A 15,228-nucleotide genomic window follows, 5' to 3' on the forward strand; every position below is an offset into this window, starting at 1 on the left:
AACCACATCACTAGTCAATTCTCATGGTAACCCACCTACTCTCTACCTCTACCTTAGGTGTGACCACCTTGTTATAACTCCTTTCTATGAAACTCTCATTCTCCCAGATGATCCTGAGGTCATCCAGCTACAGCTCCAGTTCACTAAAGCACTGTAAGGAGCCGAACCTGGACACAATTCCCACAAGTGTAGCCATCAGGGACACCAGCAGATTCCCCTCACTTCCCACATCCTGCAGGAGGAACATTGCACTATTCTACCTGTCATCACTACTGCACTAAAACCAAGAGGGAAAAAAGTGCAGCAATTAGTCACAAGAAATAACAGAATCCACCATTACCCCATGTCACCCTCTACTCATCCTCCTTGCCAAAGCTTCACGTTACCCCCCCCCCTCACCCCCCCCCCCCACACGGCCTCTCTCCCAACATGGCCGCTCCCACAGGCCGCACCGTTACACCTTGCCATCTAATTCTTGGCTGCTCGAATAGCCAATTTTGATCACTCAATCAATCCAACAGCTGGCTTTTTGATTGATTACTGTCTGCTGATCTTTGACCTGTGTTGAATTGAAGAGCAGCAGTATAGCTGAGTGTGGGTCAGTGTGGGTCTGACTCAACCTGTACCTCAAAGGCAGATGCCCGTCGGGTTCTGTTTGGACACAGGAAGTCTGGCTTACATGATATCCGAGATGTGAACATTCCCACCTCCTACTACAGTGAATTAGACTGAACAAAGATCAGTCCGAATTGTCAGCTCTCTCCCTAGGTGAATGCTTGTGTAGGAATTTAAAAGAGAGTTAGATAGACTCTTGGGGCTAGCAGAATCAAGGGGTATGGGGAGAAGGTTGCTGATTGTGGATGATCAGCCATGATCACAATGAATGGCGATGCTGGCTCGAAGGGACGAATGGCCTCCTCCTGCACCTATTTTCTATGTTTCTATGATAGTGTAAGGGAATTCTGTCATACAGCGGTCGGTCCGAGTGGTGTTCGTGCGGCTGTAAAGGAGACTCCATGTTGGTATGTGGCCTCCCTGGTTATTGTGTCAAGGATGTCTCGGAGCAATTGCAAGACATTCTGAAAGAGGACGGTAATCAGCCAGAGTGCGTAGGAAGGAACTGCAGATGCTGGTTTAAACAGAAGTTAGACACAAAAAGCTGGAATAACTCAGCGGGTCAGACAGCATCTCTGGAGAAAAGGAATAGGTGACATTTTGGGTCGACACCCTTCTTCAGACTGAGAGTCAGTGACAAGGGAATCGAGAGATATAGACGATGCATTGAATAAATGTGATAAATGCATACAGGGTGGCACGGTGGCACAGCGGTAGAGTTGCTGCCGTACAGCCCTTGCAGTGCCGGAGACCCGGGTTCAATCCCGACTACGGGTGCTGTCTGTACCGCTGCGCCACCGTGCTGCGCTAAATAGACCATCGAGACGGAACAGTACTTGACCTTGAGGAATGTCGATGGACAATAGGTGCAGGAGGAGGCCATTCGGCCCTTCGAGCCAGCACCACCATTCAATGTGATCATGGCTGATCATTCTCAATCAGTACCCCGTTCCTGCCTTCTCCCCATACCCCCTGACTCCGCTATTCTTAAGAATTCTATCTAGCTCTCTCTTGAAAGCATTCAGAGAATTGACCTCCACTGTCTTCTGAGGCAGAGAATTCCACAGATTTACAACTCTCTGACTGAAAAAAAATTTCCTCATCTCTGTTCTAAATGGCCTACCCCTTATTCTTAAACTGTGGCCCCTTGTTCTGGATGTGGAGGGAGTGCCAGTGGGCCAGCATTTTGGAGATGGTGACCATGACTCCGTATATTTTAAAGTAATCGTGGAAGTAGATATGGTTGGATCAGCAATAAAAGTCTTTACTTGGGAAAGGCCAATTTCATTAACATAAGAGACATCCTGGCAAAAATTGATTGGCAGCATTTACTTGTGGGGACTGGGGGGTGGCTAATGTCCCCTGGCAGCCATTATTTAAGAAGGGCTGCCAGGAAATACCAGAGAACCTCAGGCCCATGACCCTGACATCAGTGGTGGAAAGGTTACTGGAGGAGATTTTGAGCAGCAGGATCTACCAGCATTTGGATAGGCGAGCATGGCTTTATGGATGGGAATTTGTGTCTGCCAAATTTGAAGAGATCATCAAGAGGATTGTCGAGGGCAGGGTGGTGGAAGTTGTACACATAGTCTTCGGCAAGGCCTTTGACAAGGTCCTGCATGGTAGTCCAGGATTGATCACATGGGATTCGGGTTGAACTCGCCAACTGGATTCAAAACTGATGGAATGAAGCCGAGGGTTGTTTTTCTGACTTTCATCAGTGCTGTGCCTTGGGGATCTGTGTTAGGTACACTTTTGTTTGTCACCTATGTTAAGGATTTGGATGACAACGTAGTCAACATGGTTACTCACTTAGTGGATGACATCAAATTTGGTGTAGTGGACAGTGGGAGAGGCTGCCTAAGGATCTAAGGTTGTAGAAGGAGCTAAATCAACTTGGAAAAAGGGCCAAGGAATGGCACATGGAATTTAACTTTGGCAAGTCAAACCTGGACAGGATTGGCATAGTAAACGGCAGAGTCCTGGAGAGTGTCATAGAGCAGAGCATCCTCAGGGTGCAGGTACACAGTTCCCTGAAAGAGGCGACACAGTTGGACAGGGTGGTGAAGAAGGCATTTGTCATACTTGTCTTCATTGGTAAAAGCATTGAGTACACAAGTTGGGACATTCTATTGCAGCTGTACGAGGCAACTCATGTTCTCAGGAAAGGTGGAGCATGTGGGTCTCCTGCCAGAGTCCGTTCCACTACCTTCCAGGGGAAGCCACATGCCTTGTGAGCAATAATAAGCAAGAAAATCAGAAACATGATTCCGTAGTTGCTGGAAATCTGGAATCTGGAATAAAAATGTTTCCATCATTTGTTGGCTTTAGAATAAAGAGCATGTGTTGGTAGAGGGAACAAAGCAAACAGTTCACCCCCCCCCCCCCCTGTGTGCACCATGCATTATTCCCCTTAGTGCTGGCATTGAAGCAGGTTAATAAACTACTTTTGCAATGTATTGCAAACAAATCTCATTGAGAAAGCATGCACTGCTGACTATGGAAAGACAAAAAATGCTGGAGTCACTCAGCGGGTCAGGCAGCATCCCTGGAAGATAGTTTGAGGGGAAACAAGCATTAAATATAAAATAATACAGTAAGCACTTCTAGAATTACATAAAAGGAATTACATAGGGCAGCGGTAGAGTTGCTGCTTTACAGCGAATGCAGCGCCGGAGACTCAGGTTCGATCCTGACTACGGGTGCTGCACTGTAAGGAGTTTGTACGTTCTCCCCGTGACCTGCGTGGGTTTTCTCCGAGATCTTCGGTTTCCTCCCACACTCCAAAGACGTACAGGTATGTAGGTTAATTGGCTGGGTAAATGTAAAAATTGTCCCTAGTGGGTGTAGGATAGTGTTAATGTGCGGGGATCACTGGGCGGCACGGACTTGGAGGGCCGAAAAGGCCTGTTTCCGGCTGTAGATATATGATATGATATGATATGATATGATGATATATGAAGGGATACTCTTAGACAAAACATTTGTTCCTTAGAGGATGAGAATGAGGAACTAATAGTGGGAGAAAAAAAATGGGAAGAGACTTCAGAGAAATGTTTGTAACCTGCTGCCTGCTCTACACTGGGGGTTTTGTCTCAAAGCTCAAATTATTTTTTTCATTATTATCTTTCTCTTTCTACCATTCTTATACCTCTTATTTTATCTACTACATCTTCAGTCAGAGCAGTTGCAATTAACAAGCCTTCACAACCCACCCTTTGGCAGCTCCACCATGATTTGCACCGCCACTTCTCTTGGATTCCCAACATTGTTGCAAATACACTGTATCCATCATGATCATGTATACTGTCTGCTCCGTGAGTTTCATGCGAACAAAGAATTTACGGCATTGCACCCTGCCGCACATGACAATAATCTAATCCAATTTGATCTGATCTTTTTGCACCGTTTACTGCTCTCCTCTGCTTTGTAAATCAGGTGTGATTTATCGCTTTTCTGACATCCGATGATCGATCATGATGACCTGAAACATTAACTCGGTTTAAAAACAGACACAAAGTGCTGGAGTAACTCAATGGGTCAGGCAGCATCTCTGGAGATCTCTCCATGTTCTATCCATGTTCCAATCCATGTTCCCCAGAGATGCTGCCTACCCCGCTGAGTTACTCCAGCACCTGGTGTCTTTTTTTGTAAACCAGCATTTTACAGTTCCTTTTTCTGCATTGACTTGATTTCTCTCTCCACAGATGCTGTCTGGCCTCATGAATATCTTCAGCATGTTTTTGTTTCAATCCAGATTATCAACATATTAAGTTTTTTCCTTTCAGTCCCATTAGTTTGCCCAATACCCATTTTCCAGTCATATTATTTTATGTTCCTCCTCTCCTGCACTCTTGATTTCACCAGTAACAGAATGCTTCTCTGTGTATTTAATCAAATCCATACATCCCTCTCCACCCTTCCCTTGACAGTATTTGGATATTCACGATGTACTAACTTTACATAGAACTACTTGTCGTGTGGAGCATTATGGAAGGAGGCCATTCAGCCCTGTGTGCCTGTGCCAACAGTGAAAAAGGTGTTTCAAGTCACACTAGATAGACACAAAATGCTGGAGTAACTCAACGGGACAGGCAGCATCTCTGTAGAGAAGGAATGGGTGATGTTTCAGGTCGAGACCCTTCTTCAGACTGATGTCAGGGGAGTCAAGTCAATTTTATTTGTATAGCACATTTAAAAACAACCCACGTTGACCAAAGTGCTACACATCTGATTAGGTACTAAGGAAAAAAAATGAAACATACAGTAGCATACAAACACAACAGCACATACAAAACAGTTCACAGCGCCTCCTCAATGAGCCTCAAACGCTAGGGAGTAGAAATAGGTTTTGAGCCTGGACTTAAAGGAGTCGATGGAGGGGGCAGTTCTGATAGGGAGAGGGATGCTGTTCCACAGTCTAGGAGCTGCAACCGCAAAAGCGCGGTCACCCCTGAGCTTAAGCCTAGACCGCGGGATAGTGAGTAGCCCCAAGTCGGCCGACCTGAGGGACCTGGAGTTAGAGAGGTGGGTTAGAAGATTTTTGATGTAGGGGGGGGAATGTCCATTTAGGGCTTTATAAGTGAATAGGAGGAGCTTGAAGTTGATTCTGTACCGTACAGGGAGCCAGTGGAGAGAGGCCAGAATCGGCGTGATGTGGTCCCTTTTACGGGTATCCGTCAGGAGTCTCGCTGCGGCGTTTTGGACCAGTTGCAGGCGGGACAGGGAAGATTGGCTGATCCCAATAGACAATAGACAATAGACAATAGGTGCAGGAGTAGGCCATTCAGCCCTTCGAGCCAGCACCGCCATTCAATGCGATCATGGCTGATCACTCTCAATCAGTACCCCGTTCCTGCCTTCTCCCCATACCCCCTCACTCCGCTATCCTTAAGAGCTCTATCCAGCTCTCTCTTGAAAGCATCCAACGAACTGGCCTCCACTGCCCTCTGAGGCAGAGAATTCCACACCTTCACCACTCTCTGACTGAAAAAGTTCTTCCTCATCTCCGTTCTAAATGGCCTACCCCTTATTCTCAAACTGTGGCCCCTTGTTCTGGACTCCCCCAACATTGGGAACATGTTATCTGCCTCTAATGTGTCCAATCCCCTAATTATCTTATATGTTTCAATAAGATCCCCCCTCATCCTTCTAAATTCCAGTGTATACAAGCCCAATCGCTCCAGCCTTTCAACATACGACAGTCCCGCCATTCCGGGAATTAACCTAGTGAACCTACGCTGCACGCCCTCCATAGCAAGAACATCCTTCCTCAAATTTGGAGACCAAAACTGCACACAGTACTCCAGGTGCGGTCTCACCAGGGCCCGGTACAACTGTAGAAGGACCTCTTTGCTCCTATACTCAACTCCTCTTGTTACGAAGGCCAACATTCCATTGGCTTTCTTCACTGCCTGCTGAACCTGCATGCTTCCTTTCATTGACTGATGCACTAGGACACCCAGATCTCGTTGAACTCCCCCTCCTCCTAACTTGACACCATTCAGATAATAATCTGCCTTTCTATTCTTACTTCCAAAGTGAATAACCTCACACTTATCTACATTAAACTGCATCTGCCATGTATCCGCCCACTCACACAACCTGTCCAAGTCACCCTGCAGCCTTATTGCATCTTCCTCACAATTCACACTACCCCCCAACTTAGTATCATCTGCAAATTTGCTAATGGTACTTTTAATCCCTTCGTCTAAGTCATTAATGTATATCGTAAATAGCTGGGGTCCCAGCACCGAACCTTGCGGTACCCCACTGGTCACTGCCTGCCATTCCGAAAGGGACCCATTTATCCCCACTCTTTGCTTTCTGTCTGTCAACCAATTTTCTATCCATGTCAGTACCCTACCCCCAATACCATGTGCCCTAATTTTGCCCACTAATCTCCTATGTGGGACCTTGTCGAAGGCTTTCTGAAAGTCGAGGTACACCACATCCACTGACTCTCCCTTGTCAATTTTCCTAGTTACATCCTCAAAAAATTCCAGTAGATTTGTCAAGCATGATTTCCCCTTCGTAAATCCATGCTGACTCGGAATGATCCCGTTACTGCTATCCAAATGCTCAGCAATTTCGTCTTTTATAATTGACTCCAGCATCTTCCCCACCACTGATGTCAGACTAACTGGTCTATAATTACCCGTTTTCTCTCTCCCTCCTTTCTTAAAAAGTGGGATAACATTTGCTATCCTCCAATCCACAGGAACTGATCCTGAATCTATAGAACATTGAAAAATGATCTCCAATGCTTCCACTATTTCTAGAGCCACCTCCTTAAGTACTCTGGGATGCAGACCATCAGGCCCTGGGGATTTATCAGCCTTCAGTCCCATCAGTCTACCCAAAACCATTTCCTGCCTAATGTGGATTTCCTTCAGTTCCTCCATCACCCTAGGTTCTCCGGCCCCTAGAACATTTGGGAGATTGTGTGTATCTTCCTCAGTGAAGACAGATCCAAAGTAACGGTTTAACTCGTCTGCCATTTCTTTGTTCCCCATAATAAATTCCCCTGCTTCTGTCTTCAAGGGACCCACATTTGCCTTGACTATTTTTTTCCTCTTCACGTACCTAAAAAAACTTTTGCTATCCTCCTTTATATTATTGGCTAGTTTACCCTCGTACCTCATCTTTTCTCCCCGTATTGCCTTTTTAGTTAACTTTTGTTGCTCTTTAAAAGAGTCCCAATCCTCTGTCTTCCCACTCTTCTTTGCTATGTTATACTTCCTCTCCTTAATTTTTATGCTGTCCCTGACTTCCCTCGTCAGCCACAGGTGTCTCTTACTCCCCTTAGAGTCTTTCCACCTCTTTGGAATAAATTGATCCTGCAACCTCTGCATTATTCCCAGGAATACCTGCCATTGCTGTTCTACCGTCTTCCCTGCTAGGGCCTCCTTCCAATCAATTTTGGCCAGCTCCCGCCTCATGCCTCTGTAATCCCCTTTGCTATACTGTAATACCGACACTTCCGATTTTCCCTTCTGCCTTTCCATTTGCAGAGTAAAACTTATCATGTTGTGATCACTGCCTCCTAATGGCTCTTTTACCTCTAGTCCCCTTATCAGATCAGGATCATTACACAACACTAAATCCAGAATTGCCTTCTCCCTGGTAGGCTCCAGTACAAGCTGTTCTAAGAATCCATCTCGAAGGCACTCTACAAACTCTCTTTCCTGGGGTCCATTTCCAACCTGATTTTCCCAGTCTACCTGCATGTTGAAATCTCCCATAACCACAGTAGCATCACATTTTTGACACGCCAATTTTATCTCCTGATTCAACTTGCACCCTATGTCGAGGCTACTGTTTGGGGGCCTATAGATAACTCCCATTAGGGTCTTTTTACCCTTACAATTTCTCATTTCTATCCATACTGATTCAACATCTCCTGATTCTATGTCACCCCTTGCAAGGGAATGAATATCATTCCTTACCATCAGAGCAACCCCACCCCCTCTGCCCACCTGTCTGTCTTTTCTATACGTTGTGTACCCCTGGATATTCAGTTCCCAGCCCTGGTCCTCTTGTAACCATGTCTCAGTGATCCCTACAACATCATACTTGCCCATGACTAACTGAGCCTCAAGCTCATCCACTTTATTTTTTATACTACGCGCATTTAAGTACAACACTTTAACTTCTGTATTTACCTCCTCTCTCACATCTTTCACAATTGGCCCTGCCCTTAATTTCTTTTCCGCTCTAGAACTTCTGTTCCCATTCTTCCGAGAGTCTTTTGCAATATCTCCTGTATTCCCTTTTACCTCATCTTCATATTCACAATTTGTTAACCCCTCCCCCCCACTACTTAGTTTAAAGCCACAGGTGTCACACTAGCAAACCTGCCTGCCAGAATGTTTGTCCCCCTGCTGTTAAGATGCAACCCGTCCCTTTTGTACAAGTCACCCCTAGCCCAGAAGAGATCCCAGTGGTCCAGAAATCGAAATCCCTGCTCTCTGCACCAGCCCCTCAGCCATAAATTCATACCCTCTATCTCTCTGTTCCTGGCCTCACCAGCACGAGGTACCGGTAGCAGTCCAGAGATAACCACCTTCGACGTCCTACTTCTCAGTGCTTTTCCCAACTCTCTAAACTCCCGCTGTAGCACCTCCTTCCTCTTCCGCCCGACGTCATTCGTGCCCACGTGCACAACGACTTCAGGTTGATCGCCTTCCCTCACTAGGATTTTCTGAAGCCGGTCTAGGGAGTTGCAGTAGTCTAGGCGGGAGGAAATGAAAGCATGAATGATTTTTTCAGTGTCGTCGAATTGGAGGAAAGGTTTGATTTTAGCTTTGGTACGAAGTTGGAAGAAGCTGGCTTTTACCACAGCGTTGACTTGCTTGTCAAATTTTAATGCAGAGTCAAATATCACGCCGAGGTTTTTGACATGCTGTTTGACTAGGCAGGATAGGCTTCCAAGACTGCCTGTTATCGATTTGATGGAGTCGGGGGGGGGCCGAATAGGATGACCTCAGACTTGCTATCGTTTAATTGGAGGAAGTTCTGTGCCATCCAACATTTTATGTCCTCAAGGCAGTGCAAGAGGCTGTTTAAATTTGACTGGTTGTTGGGTTTCAGGGGGAGGTAAAGCTGAGTGTCATCAGTATAGCAGTAGAAAGAAATGCCGTGCCTTTGAATGATTTGGCCAAGGGGGAGCATGTATAGAGAGAAGAGAATGGGGCCTAGGATGGAGCCTTGTGGAACTCCGCAGGAGAGGCTAGCTGGAGCAGAGGAATAACTGCCTATGTTGATGGCGAAACTCCTATCTTTGAGGTAGGAAACAAACCAGCTCAGGGCAGTGCCATCAATGCAAACCGCGTACCGGAGACGGTCAATAAGGATGGGGTGGTCCACTGTATCTAACGCTGCGCTGAGGTCGAGAAGGAGCAGGATTGCACAGTCGCCGGTGTCGATGGCGAGAAGCAGGTCGTTGTGTACCTTCAACAAGGCAGACTCTGTGCTGTGGTGGGCTCTGAAACCTGACTGGAAACTTTCCAGGATGGTGTTTTGGTGTAGGTAGGGCACTAATTGGTTTAGAATTGCCTTTTCAAGGACTTTTGACAGGAATGACAGTTTGGAAATGGGTCTGTAGTTGCTAGGGGAGGTGGGGTCTAGGTTAGGTTTTTTCAGTAGGGGCTGGACCACCGCGTGCTTGAAAGCTAGGAGTGGATGGTACAGAGATAAAATGTGGTCGGAAACAGTAAGACTGGTAGGAGAACTGGGAAGGGGAGGGGATGGAGAGAGAGGGAAAGCAAGGGCTACCTGAAGTTAGAGAAGTCAATGTTCATACCGCTGGGGTGTAAGCAATTCTTTCCTACACATTTCAAGAATTATCCAGTCGAATTGCTGCTGAGCTGGCCTCTGCTACTTACTGGCACGTATCGAGCTTCATCCTTGCTCCCAGTTCCTGCACATCAGGTTATTGGTACTGGCAGAGTCTAGGGTCCTATTTTGCAATTAATCATCAATCCCCACAAAACTCAAGATTGCGTATTTGAATGCATATGCCAGTATATATTACTCAGCAATATGAACCCACAAAATAGCCAACTGCTCTGCCATCCCTCTCCTAGCTTCCCTCATTTCAACATTTCAATGCTCTGCCAGCTTCCCTCATTTCAAGGACCCTCGTTGGGTCCTTCTTAGACATAGAAGCATAGAACATGGAAACCGGCCATTTGGCTCACTGTACCCATGCTGACCATTTACACTCCACCCACCATTAACCCTATTTTATTCTGCCTGTATTCCCATCAACTCCACCCAGATACTATCACCCGCTTACACATGACTTAGTTCCTCTGATTATATATTGTCCCTCTCTTGAGTTGATTCAAAGCATGTTCAGCTCAGGTATTAACATTGGGTTGGAAATACAGCAACCAGCTTGCAAGTTCCCAAACAAATTGCAAAACTAATGAGCAGGTACTGGCATTGCTTGTGGGATAAGTGTTGATGATGATCTGAGGAAGGACTTCAGAATAATTCCTCAGACTAATGAGGAAATGACTTCAGTGATAACTGTTTGGTGTGTTGGATAGAGCAGATCGGGTTTGGTCTAACACCTCACTGGAATTAAGGATGTGAGAGACCCCCTTGAGTAGCGGGCAGTGGAACTAATCTGCGTAGTGCAGACCCTGGAGTGAAGACTGAACCCATGATCTTCTGCCTTGGACCTGGTTAACCTGCCGTCGATCCACCCACCAACACCATCTTCTTGGCAACCTTATCTTCACAAGGGCCTGTTCCAAGGATGGGAGTGAAGCACGCTGACATAGGGGGCAGCCAGAGAAGAGGTTCACTCTCTTCCCACGGCTTTCTACAGACAATCTCAGATCCAGGGGGAACACAATTAAACAGCCTCCTTTCTCTTCGCAGGGACAGAAGGTTTAGAAGGCATAGTCTTAGGACCCAGCCGGATAAGCATGTCCATCACTGACACGACTGCCTGGGCCACAGCCATGAACAACTTGGGGATCTCGCCGTTGCCACTGGTATCAGGTAAGCATGATTGAGATGCCTTTATAGTGGAGCTCCATATTCAGACCCTTCTGCACTTGAACATAAAGCTGTGAGGTCACCCGGTAACCTGCTGTCATGTGCAGGAAGGAACTGCAGATGCTGGTTTACACCGAAGATAGACACAAAAAGCTGGACTAACTCAATGGGACAGGCAGCATCACTGGAGAGAAGGAATGGGTGACATTTCAGGTCAAGAATCCTCTTCAGACTAGTCAGGGGAAAAGAGAACGAGAAATATAGACGATGGCGTAGAGAGAGAGATAAAGAACAATGAATGAAAGATATGCAAAAAAAGGTAAAGATGATAAAGGAAACATGCCGTAGCTGGCTGTTTGTCGGGTGAAACCGAGAAGCTGGTGTGACTTGGGTGGGGGTGGGGATAGAGAGAGAGGGAGTGCCGGGGTTACTTGAAGTTAGAGAAATCAGTATTCATACCCCTGGGCAGTAAGCTGTCCAAGTGAAATATCAGATGCTGTTCCTCCAATTTGCATTTAGCCTCGCTCTGACATTGGAGACCTATTTTTTTTCATCCAGAGAGTTGTGATTCTGTGGAATTCTCTGCCGCAGAAGGCAGTGGGGGGCAATTCACTGGATGTATTCAAGAGAGAATTAGATATAGCTCTTGGGGCTAACAGAATCAAGGGATATGGGGAAAAAGGAGAAACAGGGAACTGATTCTGGATGATCAGCCATGATAACATTGAATGGCGGTGCTGGCTCAAAGGGCTGATTGGCCTCCTGCACCTACTTTCTACATTTCTACCTAAGACAGAAAGGTCAGTGTGGGAATAGGAAGGAGATCTGGTTTGGGCTGTGCAGAGTAAGGGAACCTCTCTGAGGGGTTTGGTGGATCGTTGGTCTTGTTATGTCATGGGTCTTGATCAAACGAGCTTCACAATGGGTCAGCCAAAGTAAACTGGGAAGTGGTTTAGATGCAGATATTGTACGCGTCCCAGTCCCTCTCATAGCCTCAGCAACCGTTGCATCCGGGGCACGAATCAGTTAGCTTGAAATAAGTCCAAAGCAATACGCAGTGGGGTGTCAAATAAAAGTGGAGAATGCTGGAAACATTTAGCAGCAGCTGTGCAAGAGAAAGTTTGGGGTGGGAAGCTTTCATATCCAGAAAGGGCTGAGTTTGGCTCCGATGGAAAGATTAAAATATTTAAAAACTCAAACCCAGACCCACCCTGTCTGTGTCCCATTGGAGATGTGATCTTTGATGTCTGAAATGCCCCACCCATCTCCATTGTCAGTGGATATTGGGCAACAGGGAGCAGACAGACTCCCAGGAGACATGGCTCTAGCTGGTCTCCATTCTTAAACTGTGTCCTGGATAGCAGCAGTGGATGTTGGAGCCCAAGGTTTCAGGTCAACAACCATCCTTGAGAACTAGATGAGGCATGGCATTCTGCGGTTAATAAGTGTGAGAACTTTAAATGGTCTCATTGAGTACTGACCAGTGAGTCAGCAGGGGACACTCCTAACAGGCTCATCTACGTCCCTTCTGTTGTCCCCAGGAGCTCTCCGAGCATGCTCATCCATAAGACCCTTTCTGCTGTCACCAGGGAGCAATCCTAACTCACTCATCTGCAAGTCCCTCTCTCTGTTGCCATCAGGGAACTATTCTAACATCTCATCTACAAGTCCCCCTCTGCTGCTTTGGCAGATGCCTTAAACCGTTCATAAAACTCGAGAAAACAAAATAGGAGCAGGAGCAGATTACCCCTTCAAACCTGTCCCACCATTCAGCTGATCTATGCTGGTCTCATCTCCTCTTCTGTATCAGTTCCCCATAGCCCTCAATTTTTCAATCTTTTACATATTTACCTATCTCCACCTTAAATGTATCCAAAGATCTGGCCTCCACCACCCTCGGGATGCAGTGAATTCTCGAGATTCATTACCATCTGAGAGAAAGAAAGTAACTGTCCCCTTTCGCATGAGTGAAAAATTCTCACCATCTACCCTGTCAAGCCCTCTTTGGATCTTGTGCGTTGGGATAAGGTCATTCCTCGTTTTTCTAAGCACCATGGAATAAGGATGCAAACTTTCTAGCCTCCCTTGATAAACAGCCCTCTCATCCTTGGAATCAGCCTGGTAACTTATTTTGACTGCCTCCAATGTTATTATATCCATTTTTAGGTAAGGGAGTCTAAACTGTTTGCATTACCCCAGGTGTGGTCTCACCAACATCCTGCACAACTGCAACAAAGCCGCCCTATTCTTAAACTCTAATTCCTTTGCAATAAAGGTTAAAGAAAACTGCCTTCTTAACTAATTGTGTACCTGCCCGCTCCTTCATTGTAATTCCTGCAATAAAGCATCCAGATCTCTTTGAACTTCACTTGTAGTTTCTCGCCTTTGAGATAATACCATGTTTTTGTGCATGATCTTGCGCATCCACACATTAAAATACGTTTGTCAATTTTTGCCCAATCACTCAATCTATCTGTTTCCCATTGCAGAATCACAATGTCCTCATCGTTTATTTTTGTATCATTAACAATCGAAGAACAAGAAGGGGTCCCTGAGATGCTCCACTAGATACATATCCCTCCAGTCTGGCAACGACCCTTTGTTCCAACTCAGTGTTAGTCAGCTTTTAGTCCATTATAACCCACTTCTTCCATCCAATGCCTTAGGTTTGTAATTCATTCACCCGTCTCTCATGCGGCACAATGTCAAATGGTTTTTGGAAATTCATTTTAGTTTATTGTCACGTGTACCGAGGTACAGTGAAAAGCTTTTGTGTCGTGCTAACCAGTCAGCAGAAAGACAATATGTGATTACAATCGACCCATTTACAGTGCATAGACACACGATAAGGGAATAACTTTTAGTGCAAGGTAGAGCCAGCAGAGTCCGATCAAGGAAGTACTCGAATGAATCAAATTAAGTATTCTCCATCTATAGGTTCCCTTCTAAGAATTCTGTCCATCACATCCTCACAAAATTTAAGCAAATTTGTCAAACACGATTTACCTTTTATGAAGCCATGTTGACTTGGTTTGATTACATTTCCGAAATGTTCAGATATTTTCTCTTTGATTATTGACTCTGGCATCTTACCAACAATAGGTATTAAACTAACTGACTTATAGTTTGCTGCCTTCTGCCTTCATTACTTTTTGAACAAGGGAATCACATTAGCTATTTTTCACTCTTTGCTCTCCTCCCAGGTTGTAGACTGCAAAGAAAAGCAAGGGGACATGCATGGTGTAATGTATCATTTACAATACAGCCAAAACTATTTGAGGAGGTTATGGAAGTAGTTAAGTAAAACACAGAACACTTATGGTTAATGCAGACTCACTCATGGTCTGGGATTTCACACAAACTTATTTTTTACTCAAAGCTGGTTCCATTGGTCCCATTTGGTTCCAGTGTCTGAGTTTAAATTGGCACTGCACCGTCTGAGGCACACAAGCCACGAAATTGCTTTCAGGAACTCGTTCACATGGGCTCACAGGAGTCATAATGAGCACAAGCAGGAAAATACCTCGAAACATGTTTTACTAAAATCTAATCGGAGCAATATGTAACCACTTTAGATCCTGGCTGGAGATTTATATGTAACTGGCCTGACGTTCAAATAAGAAGGAACATTTATATCAGGAGCAGCAACCTTTGTCCTCCTCCACCTTTCCCTGGCCCATCCTCTTTGGGCTCTTAGGGCTAATGGAATCAAGGGGTATGGGGAAAAATTTAGATGATCAGCCATGATCACATTGAATGGTGGTGCTGGCTCGAAGGGCCGAATGGCCTACTCCTGCACCTATATTCTATGTTTCTATCCTCTCAGACTGAAGCCTTCAGTTGTCTGCAACAACTTGATCAAGTTGTGCTTCCCTATTCTGCACCGGAGAGTGAAGACAAGCCAAGTTCCCATACTCGGCACTCAGTTTAATACTTTACAAATGAGCAGTTCACAAATGGAAGTGTAGGAATGGGGAGCAGGAAGGCCATTTAGCCCTCCAAACCTGCTCCCCCATTCGCTACGATCATGGCTGGACATTGACATCAGCACCATTTTCTTGCACTATCCGTTGGCCAGAAATGTATCTTTCTCTGTTTTGA

The 15,228-nt window shown here is 45.7% G+C and overlaps 1 protein-coding gene across 2 annotated transcripts in view; it reads left to right on the top strand.

The window, feature by feature from the left end:
* Positions 1-15,228, top strand: part of enox1 (ecto-NOX disulfide-thiol exchanger 1) — a 180,290-nt gene that overhangs the window by 35,091 nt on the left and 129,971 nt on the right. For both annotated transcript variants that reach the window (XM_078409375.1, XM_078409374.1), the window contains exon 2: positions 11,008-11,130. In XM_078409375.1, the coding sequence (XP_078265501.1) occupies positions 11,008-11,130 (123 nt within the window). The remainder of the gene's footprint in view (positions 1-11,007; positions 11,131-15,228) is intronic.

The sequence above is a fragment of the Rhinoraja longicauda genome, chromosome 12, assembly GCF_053455715.1.
Source record: "Rhinoraja longicauda isolate Sanriku21f chromosome 12, sRhiLon1.1, whole genome shotgun sequence".
Taxonomy (NCBI): domain Eukaryota; kingdom Metazoa; phylum Chordata; class Chondrichthyes; order Rajiformes; family Arhynchobatidae; genus Rhinoraja; species Rhinoraja longicauda.